General features: G+C 38.4%; 2 protein-coding genes across 3 annotated transcripts in view; one reads left to right on the top strand and one right to left on the bottom strand.

Moving 5' to 3' along the window:
- Positions 1 to 14,467, top strand: part of UTP20 (UTP20 small subunit processome component) — a 93,542-nt gene extending 79,075 nt beyond the window's left edge. Inside the window, exons 49-62 of the mRNA XM_081248276.1 lie at positions 47 to 217; positions 453 to 584; positions 998 to 1,108; positions 2,936 to 3,015; positions 3,449 to 3,518; positions 3,653 to 3,835; positions 4,572 to 4,703; positions 5,183 to 5,315; positions 6,871 to 7,058; positions 7,802 to 7,873; positions 10,389 to 10,652; positions 10,851 to 10,977; positions 12,227 to 12,372; positions 12,648 to 14,467. Of these exons, the coding sequence (XP_081104402.1) occupies positions 47 to 217; positions 453 to 584; positions 998 to 1,108; positions 2,936 to 3,015; positions 3,449 to 3,518; positions 3,653 to 3,835; positions 4,572 to 4,703; positions 5,183 to 5,315; positions 6,871 to 7,058; positions 7,802 to 7,873; positions 10,389 to 10,652; positions 10,851 to 10,977; positions 12,227 to 12,372; positions 12,648 to 12,803 (1,965 nt within the window). The 3' untranslated portion in view covers positions 12,804 to 14,467. The remainder of the gene's footprint in view (positions 1 to 46; positions 218 to 452; positions 585 to 997; positions 1,109 to 2,935; positions 3,016 to 3,448; positions 3,519 to 3,652; positions 3,836 to 4,571; positions 4,704 to 5,182; positions 5,316 to 6,870; positions 7,059 to 7,801; positions 7,874 to 10,388; positions 10,653 to 10,850; positions 10,978 to 12,226; positions 12,373 to 12,647) is intronic.
- Positions 14,468 to 16,875: 2,408 nt separating this feature from the next.
- Positions 16,876 to 27,491, bottom strand: ARL1 (ARF like GTPase 1). 2 transcript variants are annotated; one of them, XM_081248277.1, is made up of 6 exons: positions 27,294 to 27,491; positions 25,771 to 25,908; positions 23,741 to 23,822; positions 22,590 to 22,701; positions 18,208 to 18,386; positions 16,876 to 17,078 (listed from the first exon to the last, which is right to left on the bottom strand). In XM_081248277.1, exons 1-6 carry the CDS (start codon positions 27,295 to 27,297, stop codon positions 17,048 to 17,050), a joined length of 546 nt encoding a protein of 181 aa, XP_081104403.1. In that variant the 5' UTR covers positions 27,298 to 27,491; the 3' UTR covers positions 16,876 to 17,047. The 2 variants fall into 2 exon arrangements, with proteins under 2 accessions (XP_081104403.1, XP_081104404.1); XM_081248278.1 differs by lacking the exon at positions 27,294 to 27,491 and adding an exon at positions 26,875 to 27,269.
- Between the last annotated feature and the right edge of the window lie 9 nt (positions 27,492 to 27,500).

Below are 27,500 nucleotides of genomic sequence, written 5' to 3'. Positions count from 1 at the left end.
TGGTCACTTCATCAATTGATTGGCTTTGTCTGACTTTGTTTTTCAGGTGATTACAGGTGCTTTACAATGCCTGATCTGGATCTTGAGGTTCCCCCTGCCTTCCACAGAAACAAAAGCGGAACAGCTAATGAAACACCTTTTCCTTCTGCTGAAGGACTATGCAAAACTCGGGGCTGCCAGGGGCCAGAATTTCCACCTGGTGGTAAATTGTTTCAAGGTGAGGTGCTTTCACTTGCACTTAGAAAAAGCCAGGACCAGGATTAACATCATAGTTACTTTTCCTCATCATCTTTTGTGGTCGTGGTCAAAATTTCTTCCAAATTAATTTGCTAAGGCCAGAGTGTTGGTATCCTGTGTGAAAAAACATTGCTGTTGTGTTGAGTCCTTATCATTCCACTGTATACTGATTTGTGGGATGTCCTGGCTGCTAACCTCACTGTTATAACTTGCAGTGTGTGACCATACTTGTGAAGAAAGTGAAGTCTTACCAGATAACTGAAAAACAGCTTCAAGTTCTACTAGCATATGCTGAGGAGGACATTTATGATATGACAAGACAAGCCACCGCATTTGGTCTTCTGAAGGTATGGTGTCACCAGAATGTTGGATTGTGCAGTGAATGAGCCTCATGTCAGATATTTAGAATAACATGGAACATAGTGTTCTGACTAGCTGTAGATAATTCTGAAATTAATTTATAAAGATTATTGTGATTTGATTAATTATAAGCTAACATATCTGCTTATTAAAATGTTTGAACATGAGCTCTATATTAAACTTCCAGGGAATTCTGTACAAATGCATGTAGTCTGCTTGTATGTATCATAAAATTGACCATTTTAACCATTTTTAAGTTTATGTTCTTTTTCTTGTGGAGATACTTTCATTATGTTTGAAAACTGCCTGTGACTGCTTTTAACATCAGGTCAGCTTAGTAAACAACGGGCCATCTTCAGTAAAACATGAAATAAGTATGTCTTTTCCTTTTGTATTTTAGGCCATTTTATCAAGAAAGTTGTTGGTTCCAGAAATCGATGATGTCATGCGCAAAGTGTCCAAGCTGGCAATTTCTGCACAAAACGAACCTGTCAGAGTCCAGTGCAGACAGGTTTGTACAGAGAGCTTATTCCCATGGCAAGGGTTGGGCCCTGCCTTCTCTGTTTGGTTTTTAGGTAGAGAGATGTCAACACTGAATTCTGAAGACTTTGTGTCATACTGTTGCTTTATTCTAAGACTCAGGAGCCCATTCACATACCAAGTGTAAGGCCATTTTTCAGTATAAAGAGCATTTTGAATATAGCCCATATGTGGCATGTTTCAGATGGATGAAGAAATACATTTTCCTTCTGCAGCATGATAACCTGCAGCAAAGATTTCCATCCAGTGGTCCAGTCATTGACCACTTAATGTGTATCACTGGGTACCTGGTATTTCTGGAAGAGTGGTTAACAAAATTTTTATAGTCCCTGTCTATCCTATAGCAGAGATGCACAAAGCAGAAATCCCACAAGTAGTTATTTAATTACAGACATCCTAGGTGCCAGGAGGGAGAAAGTACTGTTGTATTTCATCACTTACAAGACACACCATTACTTACATACCTCAAAGGAAGGAAAAAGAAACTATGACAGTGGTAAGATGGCATCAATTGTAAGACATCCCAATTTCAGATATGTTAAAATGTGGAAAACTGTGCTTCTTAAAATTGACAAAGTATGGAAGAGTATATGATAAGAGCACATGACATGGTGGAGGACCACCCTAATGTGATAGTGGGGGAAAGCTTTCCTGAGGATTGGCATATAAGCAAAGTTTGGAGGAAGAATAAGGCTTAGCCTTGCAGGCTAAGGAAGATAAGCCTTGAAGTGGGTAAGAGCTTAGCTTGTTGAAGGTGAATGACAGGGGAGGGGGCCAGATCAGGCAAGACCTTGTGGTCTTGTTAAAGATTTAGGGCTTTGTTCTAAGAATAACAAAGAGCCAGTGAAATCAGTAGACAGAGGAGTGACACTAGCAGATTTGTGTTCATAAATTTGTCCTGATCTTATGAGTGCCTATCAACCCGGGAAATGGAAGGGTCTGAATTGGAAATATGAACTCGGAGTTAAAGGAGGGCTTGGGCTGCGGAGGCCATCTTTAGAAAAAGTTAACTCATTTAGGAAGAAGGAGGGTCAGCTGCTATTTATTAAGCACTAGCTGCATGCCCAGCACTTTACATACATGACTTCTATTTGTAACTATCCTTCGAAAGAAACAGTACCACCATTTTATGGTTGGGGAAAAACAGGCCTTAGTAAGTTAAATGATGTGCTTAGTTCCCACAGTTTATTAATAAAGGAAGCTGAATAATACAGTAGTTTGCAAGCAGAGCCTTTGGATGCAGATAGGCTAGGCATGGGATTCTGGCAGTGTCACCTGAGCAAGTTGCTTACCTTCTTTGCCAACTCCATTCTCTTCATCTGTAAAATGGGATCATATTACCTACTTCCTAAGGAAGTAATGAAAACCAACCAAGAAACACTTAACCCAGTGCTTAACACAAAGAAGTGATTTAGTAAATGCAAAAGTTAGTAGTATTATCTCTATTATTGTTATTATTTCAGGGGAAATACAGGGTTGAACCACAGTCCATACTCAGTTCACCACAGCCTCCTATCAGAGAGATGAGCTGCCAGTGTGTGAGCTGAGATTTAGAGCCCTAAACAGCCATGCTAATGGTGGGCCAGGACTTGACGCTTAATCAGGCAAGACCTGAGGAAGTGAAGTGGGAGGAGAGAGGAGGGGCACAGTTATTGACTCAAGAGGTGGACTTCACCTAACTGATCACCCTTCTGAAAGGTCTTTGTAGCCTACCAGTGTGTCCCAGAAAGCAGCTTAGGAAAGAGGAATCCTGGAGGGACAGGATCCAAATAATCTCTTGTGTGACTTCTGTTCCTAGGTTTTTCTGAAATATATTCTTGACTATCCCCTGGGTGACAAATTGCGACCAAACTTGGAATTCATGCTCGCTCAACTGAAGTAAGTTGAAGCCATAAACTACACAAGGCAGTGGGGTAGGTTCTTCTCTCCTTTTAATGTGTGGACTGTCTTGAAAAGAACAAAGCCGAAATGTAATGGCACATCCTTTGAGGATGCTGTCCTATGAATCACTGACTTGATTGTCAAGCACTGTGCATGGCTTCATATAGCAGGTCTGCAAGCTGCTTTTCAGTTCACTCTGACCTTCGATTGTCATTAGAGTCCACTTAGGAGAACAGTAAAAATCTAACAAAATTACATTTACAACTGCATAGTGGCATGGTAAGTACATGTATTAAAATTGGGAAAATGGAGTTTCTTTCCGCTTTTTAAGAAATAGACTGGCACCTTGAGACAACATTTTAAATTCTTAAAAATAATTATTGGTAAATTTTAAAGTTACTAACAAGTCCTTCTAATGTTCTTACCCTAGTTATGAACATGAGACCGGGAGAGAGTCTGCCTTGGAAATGATCGCTTATCTCTTTGACACATTCCCTCAGGTACCGTGAATCACAAAGACAAACTCTGTGTTTGTTAACAAGCTGTGGCTCCCGGGAGCCCAGGGTCCTCTGTTTGTAGGACATCTGTGAGAATTCCAGTCTGAGTGTGCTCATAAGTGTCTGTTTTCTTTCAGGGACTGCTCCACGAGAACTGTGGAATGTTCTTTATTCCTCTTTGTCTGATGATGGTGAACGATGACTCTGCCATGTGTAAAAAGATGGCATCCATGGCAATCAAATCCTTACTCAGTAAAATCAGCCTTGAGAAAAAAGATTGGCTCTTCGATATGGTTACCACCTGGTTTGGGGCAAAGAAGGTTAGGGTTGCTTTTAGTCATACTGCAAAGAAAAGTCTGAGCTTTTGGTGTTCATACTTTAAATAAGAATACATATTATACATTGTTGAATTAGTTTTTCCCAAATAGCTTTATTGTTTTTACTTGATTATGTTAATAATATATTCTTACAGTAAAATTTCAGAAAATATAAGAAGTTACAGAGAGTAACAGAAATCACCTGTATTCCCACTACAAGGTCAATGTCACCCAGTTACTCTACATGAATGTATTATAATTTACTTAACCAATCCCCATTGATGAGTATCTTTGTTTCCAATTTTGCTTATACAATTTATAGGATGTAACTTTTGCCGATAATTATAAGCACTTGCTGACTCTACCCTCATCATCACTGGCCCATCTTTGTGGAATATAAACAACACATGTCATAACTTAATATTGGCTTTAAGTATTAAAATCAGAATGGGGTCGGGGGGCTGAAACTTCTTCCTTTTTTTTTTTTTAATTTAAAAATGAAAAAAAAAATGAGAAAAAATGTATTATTCAGTGGATACCACTTTTTTTTAATGTTGTTCTGGGTGGTGAAGATTTCTCTATATTTTTCATGTTAGCCACCAAAAATCCACATTCTCTTGACTTCTGGTATCATAAAGAACTACTGAGGACAGAGTCATGCCCACCTTCATTTAACAGTTTTGGAAACAGCTTCCCAAGTTGTGCTGATATTGTCTTGTGATGGTTTTATTTTCGGTAGAGCTTAAATAGACAGCTAGCTGCCCTGATCTGTGGCTTGTTTGTGGAAAGTGAAGGAGTCACTTTTGAGAGAAGACTTGGAACTGTTCTCCGTGTGATTGAAAAGGAAATTGATCCTGAAAACTTTACAAATGTAAGTTATTTGCTAGGGAGTAAAACTCTTGCTTATTTTAATAGTTTTACTTGAGGTGGTATAGCTAATAGATTAAATATTATTTGAGTTCAAAAGTTTTTTTATTAATAAAAGCAAGAACTCAGTGTAGTTCTATCTTCTTTTTAAAGTGAAGATTAAAGTAAGTTATCTTCCATAGTATATGATGATCACAGTTCCTTAAGCCCCCCAGGAGACAGCGATGTCTGGAGGCATTTTTGGTTGTCACAACTGGAGGCTAGAGGCATGCTACTGTCGTCTAGTGGGTAGAGGCCAGGAATGTCGCTAAACATCCTCTAGTGCACAGGGTAGCCTGCCAAAGCAAAGAACTATTTGACCCAAAATGTCAGCAGTGTTTAGGTTGAGAAACCCTGGTATAGATGTACCTCCCGGAGTAAAAATGTCCATCAAACACTTAGAAATTATTGTCTTAATTGATTTAACATCCCTCCTAATTTTAGATAATGGAAGAGACTGAAGAAAAAGCTGCAGATCGCCTTCTGTTTAGTTTTCTTACCCTGATAGCTAAACTCATCAAGGGATGTAATATTATTCAGCTTATCAAGCCCTCTGAGACTCTGAGTAAAATCTGGAGTAAGTATTTCCTTTTTATTTAAATCTAAAAATAAACACTTTAGAAATATATAATGTCAGGGGAAAAGTCCATGAGAAAAAGATTTAAAAGGCCCTTGCAGATTGATTACAGTGAAAATATTTTTTTCTGGGGGAAAAAACAAACAAATAATATATGCATGTATATATGTATCCTCATAAACAATATATTTCATTTATAAATAAGAATATTAATTATGGAGGAGTAAAAGAAGGGAAAAAATTTCCCAAAGTCCTCCTTGCTACTTGATTATTTGTTATACATTTCCATCCAGTCTTCCTTTTGACAAATAACCATAGGTTTTTTTTTTTGAGGTTGCATAATTCCACATAAACTTTTATATCCTGTTTATACCTAAGTAGGCATATTATATGTAATATACTGTAACATACTTAGTAGATATCCTTTTAAATGGCTATAAATAATCCATAGTATAAATGTGCCATAATTTACTAAACCATTTCACTTCTGTGGGAATATTTAAGTTATATATTATTTAAATGAAATAAAATAAAATGAAATAAAATTCATTTCTTTAAATGAAAAATAAGATCCTGGAATTTTTAATTTAACATTTTAGTTTTGATTAATCAGTAGGAAATAGACATTGCAATGAATGTTTTAAATACCCACTTGTTTTAAGAGAACTCATATGATTTTATGAGAAATAATCCAGTTACTAAGTTACTATATGGCCTACTCTGGTATGGCTCCACTGAGATAATTACAAAGGTTCATATAGAAAAAAAAGTAAAACCATCTTCATGAAATAAAGCAGCAGAGACTAAAACTCAGATATGAGATGGCTCATTTAGAATTTCAGTCTGTTACCACAAGGTTTTTCTACTGTACGTTTCAAGTGTGGTATGTGGAGAATGGCCCTGTAGCATAAGAGTATGATCTTAATGGCTCATCCTTAAGATAGTTTAAGGGGTCATGTTTAAGGATATGAGCTCTGGGGCCAGATTAAATTGGGGCCCAGGCTTGGTTCTGCCTGTTACAGCTTGGCACATTACTTAGCTCCCTCTGGAACTATAAAGTGGGAATGACAGTTCCAACCTCACAGAACTGTTGTGAGGTCTAAATCAGGTAATATGTGTAACACGTTTAGCCTATGCCTGGCACATAGAACACCTCAATAAATGATACCTTTCCAGTCAGCTACTTGGAGCCACTGATTTCAATAGTTATGAGAAAAGAATATGTACGCATGTATATATTTACCTTAATTTTAGTTTAGAAATTGTAGTTGTTAATGCTACCTTATCTCCTTGAGTCTTCAGCTAGTTCTTATGAAACTGGTCTGTTTTCAGGCTGACTCGAAGCTCTGTCTTATCATTTACCATGGTAGAATTGGTTCTCTAGTAGCTTCCAGTCTCCCCACGTCACTTCCGGGAAGCAGAGGCTATTTTGTTCATCTTTGATTCCTAAATCCAAGCACATAATAGATACTCAGGAAATGCCTGAATTAGTCACGCTCACCACCACAGAGTCAGGAAAACCTTGACGTCTGAGGATGCGCTTTGGCTCCCTTAGGTCACGTGCACTCTCATCTGAGACATCCGCACAACTGGGTTTGGCTCACTGCAGCCCAGATTTTTGGATTGCTCTTTGCCTCTTGCCAACCGGAGGAACTTATCAGAAAACGGAATGTCAAAAAAACTAAAAAGAAACTCTCAGAACCTGTAGCAGTCAGCTTCCTAACAAGTGACCTTGACCAAAAGGTAAGTTTTCTCTAAGACTCTTTCCTTCCCTCATCTACATGAGATGTTCATTCTGGTTCCTGTAACTGTCTTGGGGTTGGCCTTGGGATAAACTCTTACAGTCAACAACTTGATGCACGTGTGGATCCATAGGAGTGTTAGTAACTAGAGAGGGGTCACCCTAAAGGCCAAGATTTTTCAAAGATAATTTTTAGACCATTGGTCTAGTCAGACTTCTGATTTGCTTATTTAGCATATTTATCTTCCATTATATATTTAAGTTCCTTATCAATACTGGCAAATAAGATACTGTCTGTCCTGCCTCCATAACCTTGTTGATGACTTAATGAGATCATGTCCTGAAAATGTTAGGTAGGGACCGTGTGTTATCTGTCTCCGATTTCGTAGGGCCTAGCACAACGCCTGTCTTATAGTGGGATCTCCATAAACATGGAATGAGCAGAGAGTGGAAGGGAAGAAAACGGGGCGGGGGGAAGTATTTGAATGTTGTAAAGTTGTCTGCCAATAATCTAAAGGATTATGATCTATATCTCCCCATGTCCTGGAGCTAAAATTCTTATGGCAAATAGAAGGGAACATTTACACAATTTCTGGTCATGAACCTTCCCTCTCCAGATCGACACAGGTGGTCATTCAGAGCAAAATCTCCTACCTTAGTTGTATCATTATAGTTACTTGGAGTTTTTAAAAACAGTCAGAAATACCCTGCATTGTGTCTGCCAATGTCCATTTTCTTTTCACAGATGAAAAGTATCTCCCTAGCCTCTTGCCATCAGTTGCACTCCAAATTCTTGGATCAGTCTCTAGGAGAGCAGGTAAGTATTGTAATCCTCCCAGTTAAATAGAAGGGACCTATTCTACCAACAGTATAGGAATAAGCTTATGTTTGGTTTTTGGTTTGGTTTGGTTTTCCCTAGTTAAAGCTTGGGGAATTAAATGAAATATAAACAAACACTTAAATACCTGTTCAATTAGGCACATGTATCTCATTGACTCTGGTGTCCATACCGGGATTACTCCTGGCTCCGTTTAAAATTCCCAATAAAGATGATGCAGTGGGAGGCTGGCTGTTTATCTTTTTCATCTTCAGTTTTAACATACCTACTCCATGTTGCAACTGAAGCTTTGAAGGACAATGATTGATGTTGGGGTTTTTTTAAATTAATTAATTTATTTTTATTTATTTATTTTATTTTTGGCTGCGTTGGGTCTTCTTGCTCTGCACGGGCTTTCTCTAGTTGAGGCGAGCGGGGGCTACTCTTCGTTGTGGTGCACGGGCTTCTCATTGTGGTGTCTTGTCTTTGTTGCAGAGCACAGGCTCTAGGCACATGGGCTCAGTAGTTGTGGCACGCGGGCTCTAGAGCACAGGCTCAGTAGTTGTGGCTCATGAGATTAGTTGCTCCGCGGCATGTGGGATCTTCCCGGACCAGGGCTCGAACCCGTGTCCCCTGCATTGGCAGGGGGGTTCTTAACCACTGCGCCGCCAGGGAGGTCCCTGATTGATTGTTTTTATATTAAACTGTAATATTGAATTTCCTTCCCTTATCCCTGGAAGCGAAAGAGAAAGCAGTAATGTTCATGCTACAGTGTGGTCTGAGAATTGTCTGTCCTTAACAGAAGGCAGATAAATGATTCCATCACTAAAAAGCTTTATGTAGTTTCATATAAAATGTAATTCTAAGTAAAATATGGAGAAGAAAGCATCTGTAAATATGCGATAAATGTGAATTGCTTTTGAATAGTTGGTCTACTGCTCCATTTTACTTTTTCCTCTTGATAGAGCAGTTGGGCTGGTAGATGATGAAGTGACACGGATGTGGTATCTAGATATAAGCAAAGCACTTGACCACGTCTCTTGTGAGCCATTATGAACAACGGAGCAATGTAGATTAAGGGACGGGGCACTAGAAACTAGGTGAATGTTGTATCTGAAGAGTGATCTCAGGTGGCATGCCGTGAACATTGATAGTTCTCTCACTTTTTTAAATGGCAGGGTTGGGGAGGGAATGGATAACAAAGTGAGGCCAAAGAAATCATGCCAGGGCGGACAGTGGGTGGGGTCTTACACAATATGGTTTTAATAGAGGATGACAAACCATACAAACTCAGGACAGGTAGGAAGAGATTTACTAGTACCAGCCCAGGTTGAAAGAAATTATGGATTTTACTTTACCTTAATCTTAGAGTGAGTTAACAGTGTGAAGTGGCTGCCACAAGGAGAAAAGGCCTCCAAATCTGGTACTGTCCTCATGCAGGCCCAGCTTCCAGAAGGAAATGATAATCTTGGCATTAACTCTTGATGGCCAGGCTAGCCTTGGACAGTGTGTGGTATTCTGAGTACCACATTTGGGGGAACTTTGGGTACACAGCTCTTCTAGCAGAGTTGCCAGGATAGTGAAGGAAATCAAATTCAACTTGGTTTCCTCTTCACATAACGGGTGTGAAATACCCACGTCAGATTTCATGGATGTTGCAGAGTTAGCACTCAATAAATGGGTCCATTATTATAAGACTAAAAAATCACCCCTGGGCAACTGGACCAGATGGTATATGCGGGAAAGAGGAGCTCAGTGTTTAAGAACTTGGGCTGGAATTCTAAAGACCTTTGAATCCTGACTGACCACTCACTTTGTCTTTGGCTGAGATTTACCAACTCTGAGCCTTGGTTTTCTCTCCTGATAATAGTACCTAATAGGGATATTTTAAAGTTGAATTGGAACGCTGTATACAAGGCAACTAGTCAGTGCTCAGTAAATGGATCAATAAAGGGAAACTCGGGCTTCCCTGGTGGCGTAGTGGTTGAGAGTCTGCCTGCCGATGCAGGGGACACGGGTTCATGCCCCGGTCTGGGAAGATCCCACATGCCACAGAGCAGCTGGGCCCGTGAGCCATGGCCGCTGGGCCTGCACGTCCAGAGCCTGTGCTCCGCAACAGGAGAGGCCACAACAGTGAGAGGCCCACATACCACAAAATAAATAAATAAATAAATAAATAATAAAGGGAAACTCTTATTTCAGTGAAGAATGGATGAAGGAATTTAATGGAATGAGGATCAGAGCTCTCTTGAAAAATGTAAATGGATGGTCCAGAATGAAATTATTTACTCAGTGGAACCTTAAAGAATAGAAGTAGGCCAAATGGATAAAAGTTACATGGAAATAGGTTTGGACACACTGTAAGGTAAACTGAAGAATAATCCAAAAAAAGGTTCGATCATCAATTTAACAGTGCAATACCCAGTTTTCTGTTCTCTAATTGTAGGATAACTATTTTAGCTTCTGCAAAATCAGAATCCAATTCTTACCCTTCCCCTCTCCCCCTTTTTTTAAGGTTGTTAAGAATTTGTTGTTCGTAGCCAAAGTCTTGTATTTACTGGAACCTGATCCTGGGGATAAGCAAGGTAACATAAAAGAAGACATGGAAGAACAGGAAGTTTTAGGTGATGGCATGGCCAGAGAGGATGGGGAAGAGCACAAGACACGTGCAGATGAGAAGGAAGAGCGGAGCGAGCCAGCCACACTGCTGTGGTTGATACGGAAGTTGTCCCGGATCGCAAAACTGGAAGCTGCTTATTCACCTAGAAACCCGTTAAAGGTGCGATGCATGTGCAAAATGACTGAAAGTAGTCTTTTTTTTTTTAAAGTATTTTAATGGTTTTAGTTATCCTCCTAAGTCCCTAGGAACTTTTGAACCCAGAACTGCAGCAATAACATCTGCCCCCAAAGAGACCTTGTTTTCTAAATTAACTCTGTGTAGCTGCAAGTATAAAAGAAAAATGATCTGTACTTTCAGAGAACATGCATCTTTAAGTTTCTCGGAGCTGTAGCAATGGATCTTGGAATAGACAAGGTGAAGCCGTACCTCCCAGTGATCATAGCTCCTTTGTTCCGAGAACTGAACAGCACCTATTCGGACCAGGGTAATTCTGCGGCCTCTCTTCTGAATACTTGCATGTTAGGATTCCTGTCTTCTCTCCTGAATGCTTCCTTCTTCCTTTCTGTCCTCCCTCTCTGCCAGAGTTTAAGAAAGAAAACTTGCTAGGTATCAAGACAATTAATAGCAAGCAAATAAGGCATATTTGTGTTATTTTTGACTGTCTTCTCCTATATGCTTTCTTGTGTCTAAGAGTGAATGTTTCTCTCCTAAAAGATGATGTTTTACTCCTATGCATAGATTAAATATTCAAAGAAAAATAATTTGGGGTGGTTCTAAACCTCATAGCGCTGCGAAAAATAATGAACAAATGTCATTATATTCTCAAAAATTACAAGGCAAAAATATGAAATAGTTTTTAGTTCAAATATTTTAAATTTTCCAATTTTTTTTTTCTTGCCTGGTACATTTGGTACATTTCCCTTGCTGATCCTAAGTTACCTCTTTTGATATTAGGAAAAGTGGGAATTAGGGGTTGGAAAGAGAGGCAGTAAAGTGGATGTTAAGAATTTTAAAATAAAACAAAAATGAAGTGAATGTCAAAACAGAAGCTGTTTTAGTCCTATAGCCTGGAGAGTTTCCTTCTTAGAGGTCAGGTTGACTTTGGTTCTCAGCCAACATTTATTGAGCACCTAAATAAGGGTTCAGTGGTGGAAAAGGCCCAATCCTCATCTTCAAGAAACTTGCAATCTACAGTAGGTGTCATGAGCTTTCCTGAAGTTGAACGCAGAAATCCTGGACTATTTGCATTTGGGAGAGAGGAGACAGGGAAGGGTGGGAGAATATGGCTTTTTGTCAGCTTCTCAAAGGAGTCTTTGATCCAAAAAAAAGAGGTTACAGCCAGAGCCAAGCTTCTATGACCCGGGAATTAGAGAAACACAGTTACCTTTCTTTGCCCCCATCTGCACAGAGCTGAGCAGGTTAATAAAAGTAACCCAAAACATTTGTCAAGTTCTCAAATTACTTTGATGTCTTCTGAGCCGGGATTCCCTTGGGTAGTTGCTTCATGGTCTCTGATCTCTTGCTGCATCCTGGATGAGGTGTGGCTCAGAGTGCTGTGTCCAGCACTTCTGCTTGTTCTCCCATCTCAGAAACAAAGAGGCTAGTTTTAGATCAGTGTTTAATGTTGAAGTGATAAAGCCTCGAGAGTTTAAATTTTGCGTGTTGTTAATTTTGTACATATTCAAATGTGTCCTTTCCTACATGTTTCTGATTATTATTGTGTGTGTGATTAGATCCTTCACTGAAGAATCTATCCCAGGAAGTCATAGAATTACTGAAAAAGCTGGTTGGGCTCGAGAGCTTCTCCTTAGCCTTTGCCTCTGTACAGAAACAGGCTACTGAGAAAAGGGCACTCCGGAAGAAGAGGAAGGCTTTGGAGGTAGGCCTGCTCTTTGAAAACATGGCATGTTCATTAGGCTTAACTATTTTTAACCAGGGGTGTGTGCATGCGTGTCAAACTTACCCAGGGAGGATAGAGGAATTGGATGTATTTGAGAAGTGGGACTTTATAACTGGGGCTCCAGATTTTCTTTAATGGGCATGTATTGCATTTGTGATGTTTAAGGTGAACAAAATGGTCCATTTCTGCATTTGATTTTTATTGGTTTAACATTTACTTTAAAAGTAGTATAACATTTCTATTCTTTTTTCAAGTTTGTAACTAATCCTGATATCGCTGCCAAGAAAAAGCTGAAGAAACACAAAAATAAAAAGGAAGCAAAGAAGAGAAAGATCGAGTTCCTGCGTCCAGGCTATAAGGCCAAGAGACAAAAGAGCCACAGCCTGAAAGACTTAGCAATGGTGGAGTAAAGTGCTCCCTGTGCTAATACAGTGTCCCAACTTACCCCGAAACATGAACTTTCTAGTGTATCTGCTGGTCCAAAATCATAGATTTTATTATTTAATTTAAACTTTGGCACAGGTTGTATATTATACAGTTTAATATAATTCATGCTTATTTTTAATTAAAATATTTCATACCACTACTGTATCTTCACTGTCTAAAAAACATCTGACACTAATGATAAAGAGCTTAAAATGTATTTTTCTTTTTAAAAATACACATTAAAATAGCAAGACAACATGGAGAAGTTAGGAATAAATCAAATGATTTGCAATACCTTTATGGAGGAAATTATAAAACTTTATCAAAAGGCATTAAGAAAGATCTGCACAAATGGAGAAGTATAGCCATGTTCATGAGTAGGAAGATTCAGTATCTTAAGTTGTTAGTTCATCCCCAGTTGGATCCCACTGGGTAAATGTGTATCTGAGCAAAATCACAAAGGAGTTCTTCATATTATCCCAACAAGCTGATTCTAAAATTTATATGGAAGATAGTAAATCGAGAATAGCCATGATGCTTTTAAAAAAGGATAATAGGGTGAGGGGCTTGCCCTCTCAGATATGAAAAATAAGACCAAAAGTGCTGTCTGTGGAGGGACGATGTGATAAACTCTACTTCATTAAAATTAAGACCGTCTACTTACAAAAAAGATACAACTGGGACATAGTATGTACCATATACTGATAAAGGATTAGTAGCACCCAGGCTATATAATGAATACCTATGAATCAACAAAGATAATACAGTAGGAAAAGTGGCAAAAGAGAGAAATAGGCATTGCAGAGGAAATATAAATGGCCCTTAAACCTCAACGTTTAGCAAATATGGCTATATCAATATTACTTATGTACTGGTTAGTAAGTAGTCACTATCTTGAGACCCCCAAGTGCCACCCTGGCTATATGAGTCCCTAGACTCCATGTCTCCCTACACCAGAAATTAAAGGACTAATACCTGGACTAGTAGGGGTCCTCCTGCATCAGCTATGTCTAGTTGTTAAATATTTTTTTGAGTCACTCCTCCTGTATTTAGCCTCATTAATAATTAGGAAAATGCAGATTAACATCAGAATGAAATTCCATTTTGAACCCTTCAGACTTATAAAGCTGACAATACCAAACGTTGGCAGGCATGGTGGAGGAAAGGGCACTCATAAACCACTTTGGAAAACAATTTGGCATTATCTTGTTCAGCCATATCTTTTGCCTCTTATACACTTGATGTAGAAGCAATATTCTTTAGTGCCCAATATATTTGGGAGGGGGGAGAAAGAATCTCTCCTACCCTTTACATTTTATTTAATTCTCATAGTCTTCCTGAGAGCTTCCTAAAACTCATTATTTTACAGATGAGGAATCTCATCTCGGATTAAATAATGTACGTAAGGGTGACACAGGTTATAGGTGGCAGAGTTAAGATTCAAACCCAGGATTAAAAGCCCATGCTCTTTGTAATTTGTAATTATGGGATTAGAAATATTACAGCATAAGGCATAGGAATCAAATGTTCAAACATTCATGAACTTCAGAATTTGTGTTTTGATGTAGTTTATATATCAAACAAGAGTTCTCATACTTCTAAGGTGTTTGTAATGTGCCAAAAGGATAAACATAGGGCATCTTGGAAGGCAGACTCAATTCTAAGTGATTTAAAGTGCATGTATTGCTTTTATAAAAATTTTTAAATCAGAAAACAAAAGTTAATACAAAAGCAAAAATCAGGAAGTATCTCAAGTATATTGAGCACAGCTTTGTTTTAATCAGTAAATATTTATTGAGTGCCTAGTATGTGCCAAGTGCACCATACTAGATGCAAGGGATTCTAACAGTAAATGATGTATGGTCCCTGCCCTCAAGGAGCTTACATTTCCACAATTTAAAGTGCATCTCAGGTATTCTGGTAATAGAATTCCACCTCAGTTTCTCATTTTTAAAAATTTAATCACATGACACAGCACAACTACCAACCAGAATTATAAAATAGAATGTTAGAGCTAAAAGAAAACTTTGACGCTATTTGTTCAAAAAGAAAAACCAAACAAACAACTGATGGAGTGTGGCCCTTTGTGCCTAGAACTCATGTGTTCTGATTTCAAGTTTGGTGGTTTTTTCATTTTCAGGCTTCTCACAAAACAATACTCGGTAGATTTTTATAAACGAGAACTTTCAAACTCCTGTAACATACCTGTACAGTTGTTTCCTGCTAGATAAGGACCTTATAATTCATACCATATTAAAATAAGTGTATGCTCTATTTATCCCATCCTATTCTTTGTGACAAACCAGAGGGATCAGGATCATCCAAGTGCTGGCCTTTGCTACCAGGGCTATACGTCAGGCAGCACTTGCCTGCCAGGGCCGCACCTCCACCGACTTCTACTTTCACAGTGTTCCTGAACCACTGGGGAGTATTTAGCCATTTGGGTACAAGCCCAGCACTAGATATGTGCCACTGACCAGACCCAAGTATAAACTGCAGATGTACTATTTCCTAGCTGACAAATATAAAAGCTTACTATTTGAACCATGAACATATTCTGAGGTGCCATAATGTGCCAAGCACCATACTGGATGCTAGGGATACAAACATGAAAAACAGTCTGCCCATCAGGAGTGCCTTGGAAGCTATGAAACAATGTTAGTTATATGCTCAGTTAGTAATATTAGGTGCGCTGGGAACACCTGTCCCGGGAAGAAGGTCTCCAAAAGATTTCCAAGAAATCAAATTAGGAATGGGTGCTAGAGAATAAGAAAAGTCCCACAGATTAGAAAAGAAAGTCACATTCATGTGAGCTGAATGACCACTAGCTTTCCTGAGACCTGAGGGGCACAATGGTATTAAATTCTCTTTACTGGCATCTAATTTTTTAAATGCTGCTTATCCAACTTAAAAAATGAAAAAATTGCTCCCAATTTTAGTAATTACTAAGGACTCTTATTTACTTCTGTCATACTGTAGACTGGGTTGTTTGAAAAGTTCCTTTAAAAAGTCCCTTAGAATATAATTGTTTTTGACAGCCTAGCAGCAGTAAGCCTAATTTTTAAAGGAATACTTAATTTCTCCCTGTAGAATCAGTAAGATTTTGACTTTTCACCAATCAAATTTACATGTTCAATTATAGGTAGATAAAAGGAATCAAAGGCAGCAAAAACATCTTTTACAATGCTTCTTAAAATATTTTAAAAATTTCCTTTCATGTGAAATTTTCTTTAATGTGTTGTGAATTCCAACAAATATAACCATTTTGGATTGTTTTTACTACCTCTACTAGTCAGGACAAATAAATGTATAGACATTATTTTGATTGTAATGTGTCTACTTCAATTAGCTTAATTTTATATAAGGAGTTAAGCTGTGTTGTCAATGTTGGCATTTTCAGGAATTTATGGTATAGTTTATGGGACAAGCTTCTGACCCTGTGAAGTCTCACTTTAAGCCCTCTTCCCACTTCCCTAGCAGGTGACACTGGTCAAGCCAGTCTATCAGAATTTTGGGTCCATATCCATAAAAATGAAGATGTAAAAATGATGCCCTAGCTACCTCACAGGGTTCCTGTACAAACTGACTAGGAAGGCCCAAATGTGTAAAAATTTTCCAACAACCATAAATACTATAAAATGATAATTACAGATAAGTCAGTGAAGATAGCCACCAAAATAATTACTTCAACTTCATGCCTATAACCAAAAGCTTTTAAATGAAACAGCTTAAAGTGGTCATTAAGCAAATGAAGACTATAATTAACCCACGCTAGGTTCCTAGCCTACTCTATTGAGCCTGATCTTTGGAAAAACTTAATTCATTTTAGGGGGAAAAAAATCTGAGTTAAGATATTTTTTAGTGTTAATACAAACAAGCTGCAACCACTAATTTAAAATCGGAGGGCTTTTTCCTCAATAAGAGTACATTCTTTAACAGGACTGTATCTGAATAAGAATTCCATACAAATAGAATATATACCTTAACACAAGATAACAAGGAAGGAATATTTCACATTATACAGAACACACATTTAGTTGATTCAATCACGATGAGTTACCCTTCCAACCAAATACTTATTTTTAATACTTATTACAAATGTTGCAGTCAGTTTGGTATATGCTGACAATCATACAGTTTTAACATTTAGTAGTGTAAAGCACACGTGAACTGTTTCCAAAGCGATATGTGATGTGGTCTTCGTTTCAAAGGAGCAGAAGTGACTGAATTACTGTCTGCTCTTTAATGTTTCAACTAACCTGTGAAGAGAAAATGAACAGTTTCATAAGATTAACTTCAAACTTTCAGGTATAGATCATTTATTATATAAATTTTATGCTGGAGGTGGATCCCAAAGCACTTTAAATGATGAAGGCTAAGACACTTATATTAAAAGAATGAGGTTATGGACTCAATTTCCATGAGGGTCTTTTAGCTTTCACTTTCTCTATGCTTTGAATGAATAATCAAAAAAGACCAGGGACTTCCCTGGTGGGGCAGTGGTTAAGAATGTGCCTGCCAGTGCAGGGGACATGGGTTCAATCCCTGGTCCGGGAAGATCCCCCATGCCACAGAGCAACTAAGCCCGTGAGCCACAACTACTGAGCCTGTGCTCTAGAGCCCACATGCAGCAACGACTGACCTCACGTGCCGCAACTACTGAGCCCGCGTGCTGCAACTACTGAAGCCCATGCACCTAGAGCCTGTGCTCCACGGGAAGCCACTGCAAATGAGAAGCCCATGCACTACAACAAACAGTAGCCCCCGCTCGCCACAACTAGAGAAAGCCCGTGGGCAGCAATGAAGACACAATGCAGCCAAAAATAAATAAATAAATTTTAAAATAATAAATAAATAATCAAAAAACACCAGATATATACTTTCCAGGCTGCTACTACTACAGCCAGGCCAGATGTGGATTAATTCAGAGATGAAAACTAGTCTCAGTCTTCAAGGAGATGACAATTTAATGAGCAGATGCACAAACCAACTACAAGACAGTGTAACAAGTACTATTATATCACTGAACTGTGACAAAGACCTCTGTGTGTGGTAAGGCAGTGGGCATGAAGTTACGTCAGGGAAGGCTCTTGAGAAACACAGAGCCTTAACCTAAGTCCTGAAGGATAAGGAATTGGAGGGTGCAGTGAGGTAGGGGGAAAAGCTAGAAATACAGCAGAGAGCTGGCTTATCTAACTATAATTAGAAGGTGTGGTTGAAATAAAAGCAGACGTACATGAAGACCAGTGGAAGAAAAGGGTGGAGGAACAATATGATAAACCGATAAATAATCTGAATTTCATCCTTAAGACCAAAGGGAAATCACACATGTATGTGCACAGCTGCATGTCACACAAATGCACAAACGGCTCCTGGAGACATACTTACCATTCCATTGCCTCATCAAGGCCAGTGCCTTTGGTTGCTGAAGTTTTGAATATTTGCCATTTTCGGTCCTTCAAGGCAGGTAACCCAAGTGAATTTGCCATCTCCGAGGGAGTCATGGCCTGTTCCATGTCCTGCTTATTTGCAAACACCACTAAAATGGCTTTTCTCAGCTCTTCTTCCTAAATAACATAGAAAAGGCTTGATTTCTTCTAATCAATTTGCTCCCTTGAGTTTAGGAAGAAATGTCAAAAAAAATCTATTATTTTAAAAGCGTATTTCCTAATTATTAATATATAATGTTCATTATAAATTATTTGAAATTATAGAGAAGTATGAAGAAAAGAAACTTCACCCATAATCCTATCTCCTAAACATGATCACTGTTCAACATTTTGGGTATTTTCTACTGCTTTGTAATTCAGATACTTATAGTTTATTTAGTATATATATACATTTAAGATCACATTTAAATACAGTTCCATACCCTGCTTTAAAAAATAAACTAAACATTAAATTGTGGATGTTTTTCCAAACTATCAAAAAAAATTTTTTTTATTAATTTATTTTATTTATTTATTTTTGGCTGCACTGGGGCTTCATTGCTGTGCGCGGCCTTTCTCTAGTTGTAGCGAGCAGGGGCTACTCTTCATTGTGGTGCCCAGGCTTCTCATTGCTTTTCTTGTTGTGGAGCATGGGCCCTAGGCACACAGGTTTCAGTAGTTGTGGCACGCGGGCTCAGTAGTTGTGGCTCACAGGCTGTAGAGCGCAGGCTCAGTATTTGTGGTGCATGGGCTTAGTTGCTCCACAGCATGTGGGATCTTCCCGGACCAGGGCTTGAACCCATGTCCCCTACATTAGCAGGCAGATTCTTAACCACTGCGCCACCAGGGAAGTCCCTCAAAGATTTTTTTAAAACATTAATGGTTATACTCTACACTAAGAATTCATGCACCATAAACTATATAACTGTTTTCCAGTATTAGATTCTTCCTAGATTCTTTTCACTCGACTATTAGAGAAACCAAAGTGACAGAATCATAATACAGAAATCTTTGTATAAATCTCTATTTCCTTAACACAATTCTCTAAAAATGGAATCAAAGTATGAAATTTTTTTCAGGTTCTTGTTACATGTATTAATAAACTGCTGTCCAGAGAGGCTGTAACAACTTCAACTCCACGAACAGTGTATGACAGTGCCCATCTCCAATGCAGCTTTGGTAGAACTGAAACTATATATTTTTCCAAACATAGCATTTCATTATATGCTTATTTATTATTAGGGTATTAAAAATACAAATGTTGGACTTCCCTGGTGGCGCAGTGGTAGAGAGTCCACCTGCCGATGCAGGGGACATGGGTTTGTGCCCCGGTCTGGGAAGATCCCACATGCCGCGGAGCAACTGGGCCCGTGAGCCATGGCTGCTGAGCCTGCACGTCCGGAGCCTGTGCTCCGCAACGGGAGAGGCCACAGCAGTGAGAGGCCCGCGTACCGCAAAAAAAAAAAAAATGTTATTAGCAATAAATTCTTCTCCTATAAATTGTAGGTTCATGCCTTTTGCTCACTTTTCTATTGATTTGCAAAAGGTATTGATACGATTAAGATCACTAATCCTTAGTCACTGGCTGTAAAACTGTGTCTTGGTTCCCCATTTTACCCTAACTTGTATTGTTTGGCATCTGAGCTTTGTGGATTTTTTGTTTGTTTGTATAATATTAATATAATTAAATCTATCTTTTCTTTTGTAATTCCTTCCAATTCTTGGATTTAGAAGGACCTTCTCAATCCAGAAATTTTAAACATATTCCCTTATAATGACTTCCATTTTACATAATTCTTTACTCCATTTAGAATTTTTGTGTACAAAAGTAAAACAAATTGATTTTGTGTAAGTTTTAATATAATAGTCCTGACTCATATTCCACATGTACTTTATATCACTAATACATAAATATTAATTGATTGCATCAATTAAAAGTTACTTCCTAAAGAATGAATATAATTTTTAGTTCTTTCTTTTTATTTTATTTTATTTTATTTATTTATTTATTTTTATTTAATTTTTTTTTAATTTTTTGCTTTATAACAAATTTAATCAGTTATACATATACATATGTTTCCATATCCCCTCCCTTTTGCGTCTCCCTCCCACCCTCCCTATCCCACCCCTCCAGGCGGTCACAAAGCACCGAGCTGATCTCCCTGTGCTATGCGGCTGCTTCCCACTAGCTATCTACCTTACGTTTGGTAGTGTATATATGTCCATGCCGCTCTTTCACTTTGTCACAGCTTACCCTTCCCCCTCCCCATATCCTCAAGTCCATTCTCTAGTAGGTCTCTGTCTTTATTCCTGTCTTACCCCTATGTTCTTCATGACATTTTTTTTTCTTAAATTCCATATATATGTGTTAGCATACAGTATTTGTCTTTCTCTTTCTGACTTACTTCACTCTGTATGACAGACTCTAGGTCTATCCACCTCATTACAAATAGCTCAATTTCATTTCTTTTTATGGCTGAGTAATATTCCATTGTATATATGTGCCACATCTTCTTTATCCATTCATCCGATGATGGACACTTAGGTTGTTTCCATCTCCGGGCTATTGTAAATAGGGCTGCTATGAACATTTTTCCATAAGATTATACAAGTCAAATCCTAATACCACAAATAACCTAACAACAATCCAGTACAATTTGAGAATTGTGAACTTAAGTTAATCCATTTCTTTTATGCCATACTTTATATGATAAAAATCTATTATAACATGTGAATTACATCTAAATCAAGCTTTTATTTTAAAAATCTGTTATACCCAAGGCAATTAACCAGTCCCTTAATACTCCTTACACTTTGAATTTGGTCTAAGAAGCTCTTATGATAAATATGATGCTACGTTGTAAAAAAAAAAATTTGGCAAAACTTTAAAACTTTAGGTCTGCAATTTATAACTCAGAAGCTACTAAGAAGTTAGTTGTCCAAGAACTCTATTCTAGCATTCTAAGAATGCTTCTAACTAGGTAATCAAGTGGCCTAGAACTTATATTTAAACATTCAATGATCGGATAATTCAGAATCATAGTTTTGGTGGGAAAAGGAAACCTATGCATCTAATTTTCTCAAGCAAAGGCAATTTCATTATTAATTAATTAGTACATTTGAGAAGCTTATTTAACAAATGGAGATATTAAAAACTTTTAGTTGATTAATTAATGCATCCTCTGAATTCAGTCAGTTAGCCAATAAATTATCTTACAAACCTCAGTGAATATAATGTATTGAGTTCTTAATTAACAGCTATACACTGTTCCACACATCAGGGGTACAGGGTAAACTCAAAGAACTTTACACTTTTGGGTGGGAGGCATATATAAGTAAACAAACATGTTTAAAATAATGGAAAGAAACAGTAAGTGGTTACAAAGAATAAAGTAGGATAAAGGGTTAGAAGATAGCTGAGACCCCCTCTCTGAGGAAGAAACATGTGAGATAAAACATGTCAAGAGGGCTTCCCTGGTGGCGCAGTGGTTGAGAGTCCGCCTGCCGATGCAGGGGAAACGGGTTCGTGCCCCGGTCTGGGAGGATCCCACATGCCGCAGAGCGGCCGGGCCCGTGAGCCATGGCCGCTGGGCCTGTGCGTCCGGAGCCTGTGCTCCGCAACGGGAGAGGCCGCAACAGTGAGAGGCCCACATACCGCAAAAAAAAAAAAAAAAAAAAAAAACATGTCAAGAAGGTAGCCACACAAAGACTTGGGGAAAGAGCATTCCAAGCAGCAGGAGCAAGTGCAAAACCCTAAGCCAGGTGTCAGCTACGCAAGCTCGGTGTGAAAAGAACAAAAATCAGTGTGACTGAGGCACTGTAAACACGGGGAAAAGTAAAGAATGTGAAAGCTGGGAGAGGCAAACAGGGGCCAGAATTGTGCCAGAAATCCAGGAAGATATATTTCTCTGAACTTTACATTTCTAAAGCAAACAAATATACTTTCTTACTATTTACATATTTATACTATTTATATAATAAATAAGTCTGCTTCCATAAGCTAATTTATACAACTGGAATAAAGACATTTTAAAACAATCACTTCATAGGGGTGACTTAGAATAGTAACTTCAGTTTAGAAAGAGTTTAGCTCAGAACTTCCTGGAAATCAAGGAATCTAGTTTAAAGGAAGTTACAAGACTGGAGTTTTTTTTGTCTCCAACTCTCTCCCCGACAGTATTTTTGGAATAGAAAGTAACTTGCACAAAAGGAAATGACACTGAAGGCATAGGGGGAAAAGACCCCTGTTTTCCTTTTAATTATTCCTGCAAATGACAATAAACAATAAAAACAGCAAGCAAATATAAATGATTTACCCACATTTTAATAAAGTTTTCTTACCTCCAACATGGCAACTAACTCTGATTTGGAAATGCCAATTCGGTCTCGGTCACAACTGTCTACTACATAAATGACTGCATCTGTGTTTGAATAATAACATCTCCAGTATGGCCTGAAGAAAATTCAGAAAGGGAGAATATATTATTATTTGAAAGAAGAAGAAACTGGTATGTTAATTCATATGCTAGGACTTGGCAATGATGGGGTGGGGTGTATTACTTGCCAATCCTTCCCCATCCATGCCAGAATCAATGCCATAATGATTCATTGTTTCTGATGGACATATATCATATCCCTCAGATGGGATGGGGTGGAAAGAATATTGAGAAACATAAATCACAGGACCAAGGAGCTTCAGAATGAGTTCAGACTTTAGGCTGAGAGAATATATTTATAATCTATAAAATCACTAAATGTACCGATAAAAAAAGTTCCACACAGACCTGATCGTTACATCTTAACTAGAAACTCCTTAAGAGGAATGAGTTCTTTTAAAAAAAAAATTTAATATGATTTTATGTAACAGACATTAAACTGATCACTGAAGACACGAAGTAGAAATGGCTAAAGTAAGAAATTGACTCAAATGTGGTTCAAGAAATAAAATGAGTTACAGGGCAGCAGGATGTCTGGGGAATACACTACTGATCTTTTAAGATGGTAAGTACCCTAGTGAGTGAGCACTGACAGTCACTAAACATTCACAGTTGCCATGTCAAGCACAGAATGCTGGGCAGGAGACTTGAATTCCAGAGGGCATCTATGTTCACATTAGTCCTAAATGGTGGGCCCAAAAGGTATTTTTAGGAAATCCAAAACAGTCTGTCACAGAGGAAGGGACTGACAAGAATTAACTAGAGGACCCTTTTTATTTAAAAACTACTGAAGTAATTAGGTCTTGAGATTTTCATGAAAAGATTTTTCATTGAAGTGATATCTGAAAAACTGGCTTCCTTAGATTTTAATTCTTTAGTTAAAATCTTTAATTCTCAGATTTTAATTGAGAGAATAAGGCCGTTTTACCTCATTTTAAACTAGGTGTCTCCTATTAAATTACAAAAGAAGACAGATTTTGGTTTACTCCTGTAACCCTAAAAGAGCCAATAAAGAAAGCTTCAATACCACAAAATGATCTGGCCTTTGCACCATACCTGATACTTGTCTGTCCTCCTAAATCCCAGACTTGGAATTTTAGGTTCTTGTATGTTACTGTCTCAACATTAAATCCAATGGCTGGAAAAGAAATCAAAATAGCAGTATATGTAGACTAATACATTCTGTCTTCAAAGTATCCAATCTGAGTTTCAGCAATTAATAGTAATTGCTGAATCACATTGTTAGTTCAAATATTATCCCATTTAAGATAAGACAGTATGCTGTGCTACACACGCACACATACGCACACCAATTAGCAAGATCAACACCACTTTCAGGGTATATAAGAACCCCCAGCTACCTATGCAATTATATAATTCTTAGCTCAATGGAAACCCTATTATGTTAAACTCCCTTCAAAATACAGTACTGGCATACAAAAGTGTTCAGAAAGTTATATTTAGAAAGGACAGTTGTATTACAAAAAAATGGAATTTTGGTAGGTTGCAAATAAACAGAGAACAAAACCAAGAAAGCCTAGATAGACTCTAAACTTCAGTAGGTAAGGGCACAGCAATGGCTGTATACCTCTTTATGGAAGCTGAGTTCTCTAAGGCTGGCAATCTCACAGACCCTCTGAAGACTTCCTCAAGAGCTCATCTGTAATAAGGTCATAGCTAGATGGTCAAAGGGGAGGAGTCCCATCCCTTTTGCCTGCCATCCTTCTTAGCTGGAGCTCTCGCATCACATGCCTAAGGCAAGATATTACTATTTTCCATTGAAAGGAATCTGAAGGAGGTGGAAAGGCTACTGAAAAAAACTTGGGAGCTACATATACAAATATTACTAAGATTTCACAAACTTAAAAAAAAATCAAAGTAAAAAATGACTTAACAGCTATAACTGGACAATTAATTTTTTAGATTTAAGTTTATACTGGTAAATGATGATTATGAGTATATGGCAAGTATAAAAAAATTACTATAGCAAACCTGAGTGAAAAACTAAAAAGCGAGTTCATGATGTCTCCCTTAGAATTAAGTAGCAGGGTAATCACTGTCTTCAACCTCAGTTAGGAATGTTGTTTATTTGCAAAGGACAAGGGCGTGGTATGAACCACATTTGCTGAAATGCAATCCACTGGGCTATGTGTATTGCAGGGGCCACGATGACTCAACTGTAGCAGATTGAGTTGGGTGATTTTGAAAAGCAAAAACCAAGGAAACTGAAATTTACTGAAGGTGGCATAAAGAAGTAACAGATGACACAGGGTTTGAAAAGTTCTTCTTTCATAAAAGCTACACTTTTTTTAAAATCTGGAAATTTAAATAGTACTAAATTTAGAAATACCTTGAGTGACAGAGTAACTTTAAAGGCATAATTTAAATATTCTTGAGCAAACTCTACAAACTATTAGTTTAAATGTACTAATCTTACTAATCTAAGTAAATTCAGGGCAACAAATGAAAATAGCATAAGTAACAGAACAGTCTTATTATGTAGTAAATTAAGACTGTTGGAGAATATTCTTCTAGGATATTAATTGATTTAAAGTCAAGGTGTTTCTTTTCTTGATATTTTTAAGTACCAGATTCAACACTCAGTCTCTTCAACTCAGATCTTTAAAAATAATCAATAGAATTACTAAAGAGAAACTAATCTTAATCAAATAGTAACAAATACAGAAAAAAACCCACTTCACATGTAATAATATCACTTCATATCTATATAATTCTTTACACAGGTTTACAAAGTATTTTATATACTAGATTTATTTTCCCCTCAAAGCCAATGTATATTTATTATCTTCATTTTATCAACAAAGATACTGGCTCTCAATGAGATTAGGTGGCTTAACTCTACCCAACTTTTAAAACAGCCCTAAACAGCAGAACCCAGCCATGCACAGGGGTTCATAAATTACACCAAATTGTCTGTAAATTTATGAAAAAAAGTGTTATAAATATTATGCTCATAGTAGAAGTTTACGAACCTTATCAATTACATTATATATTTATTCAGAAATAAAGTTATGTTTGATGGAAAGAGAAAGCCCCTATAATTAGTTTATCATACCAACACTTACTAGGAATAGTAGTAACGACTTCTCCAACCTGTAATCTGTATAAAATTGTAGTTTTTCCTGCTCCATCTAATCCCAAAATTAAAATCCTCATTTCCCGGGTTCCAAACAGACTGGAAAAAATGCTTGAGAAAAAGCCACCTTAAAAAATAATAAAGATGTATTTCAATATCATTTCATGAACTAGGTCCACAAAACATTTAATCTTACCCTTTGAAAGCTACAGCAAATTAAATAATACTGTAATATTTTCTTCGATTCATAGGTGCATATTTTTGCTTCCAATGAAATACATTATTCAACATCAAACTAGTAATTACTGATTGTTACCATGTCCTGGATACAGTGTCAGGCAGGCACAGAAGATACACTCAAAAATAAGAGAAACAGGACCACACTGCCCTCATGGAGCTCACTTTCTAATCGAGAGAATATGGATATCTTAGCATGGTCCTCTCACTACCCCCAGAAACCAAAGGGCAAATCAGAATGACAGTGGGACAATGAGGTCCTTGAACATGAAAAGCAATTACTGTTGTACAGCAGCAGTACCATCGTAAGTACCTTCAATCACTGATGCCACACACAATACCTGGTTATTTTACCAAGAAATGGCAAAATTAAGAGCTGCAAGTCTGGAAAAATGAATCCACCATGGGTTAGAGAACCTTGAACATTTGTAACACAAGGGGTGTGACTTGACAAAATCCTTTCTACCTTTTACAGGTTAAAAAGAAGCAGAAGAAAAAAACTGAAGGGGTTATGCAAAAAGACAAGAAACCGCTTCTGACGTTCCAGACCAAGAAGTAAACTCCCCAGAAAATCGCTGAGGTATTTAAATAAGGCAAAGAATTTGCATCATTTGGAGGGTTGTAAGCAAGTTAAGAAATCTGCACCTTCATTTGGGCTCTAGCGGGGAGGGAAGCTCTACCTGATGCTTGTGATGACAATGTAGTTCCCTCAATTAGCACTCCAAAAATTGAGATTAAAATGTCATCGCTGACTAGTAATACACTCCCTGCCCATTTCCTCCTCCACCTTATCTACAGGAAAAGCTACAGGTAAGCAGACAAATGCCAAGCAGTAATAAAACATTACGAGCACCACCTTCTTTTGGAGTTTAAACTGACGCAGTCCCAGCGACCAGGGAGAATCCAGAAGCTCATCCTTCACCCAAGAAACCTGAGCGAACCTGCGACTGACACGCTGCCAAGCTTCGCAAGACCAGCTCCATCCAGCAAGTGGCGCTGGGTCCGAGGGGATGAGGGAAAAGTTCACCGACCCGCGCTGCCCTCACCTCGGACCCCGCCGGGAGAAAGGAGAAAGGGATAAGACGGGGGCGAAGGTTCGAGGCAGGGTCCACGCACACAGGTGAAGAGCTAAGGTGAGTTACGTCCTCAGCAGTCAGCGCCCTAAGACGCTAGCTACTCTGGGCTTTCCAGGCCGGCCCCTCTCCTCCTCCTCCAGACCCCAGCCCTCGGCCTCGGCCTCTCAGCGCGCCCAGGCTCCCTTCTCAGATCCCTCACCCATGATGAACTGCCTGTCCTCCCTCGTCGACCGGCAGAGACTGGGCCCGGCCTCGGCAGCGACTCCTAATCGAGCCTCAGCGCCGCCACCTCCCCTCGCCTAGGCCTGCGCTCAGGCTCCGGCTCCGGCTCGGCCTCGGGCTCTGGTTCCCAGCGGGTTTCCTTGGAAGCCTGGTCAGCCAGCAACTTCCACGTCGGACCTCCCGG

This window comes from Mesoplodon bidens (genome assembly GCF_964165515.1).
Source record: "Mesoplodon bidens genome assembly, chromosome: 11".
Taxonomy (NCBI): domain Eukaryota; kingdom Metazoa; phylum Chordata; class Mammalia; order Artiodactyla; family Ziphiidae; genus Mesoplodon; species Mesoplodon bidens.
The sequence above is the reverse complement of the archived record's forward strand: the minus strand, read 5'-3'. Positions and strand labels throughout refer to the sequence as shown.

What these genes read in the sequence shown, in the direction of transcription:
- ARL1 (XM_081248277.1), bottom strand. An exon ending in AGTCGTTACTACTATTCCTA is followed by an intron (nt 23,823 to 25,770) that starts GTAAGTGTTGGT and finishes TTTCTTTTCCAG; the next exon opens with CCATTGGATTTAATGTTGAG. An exon ending in GGAGGACAGACAAGTATCAG is followed by an intron (nt 22,702 to 23,740) that starts GTATGGTGCAAA and finishes AATTTTCTTCAG; the next exon opens with GCCATACTGGAGATGTTATT.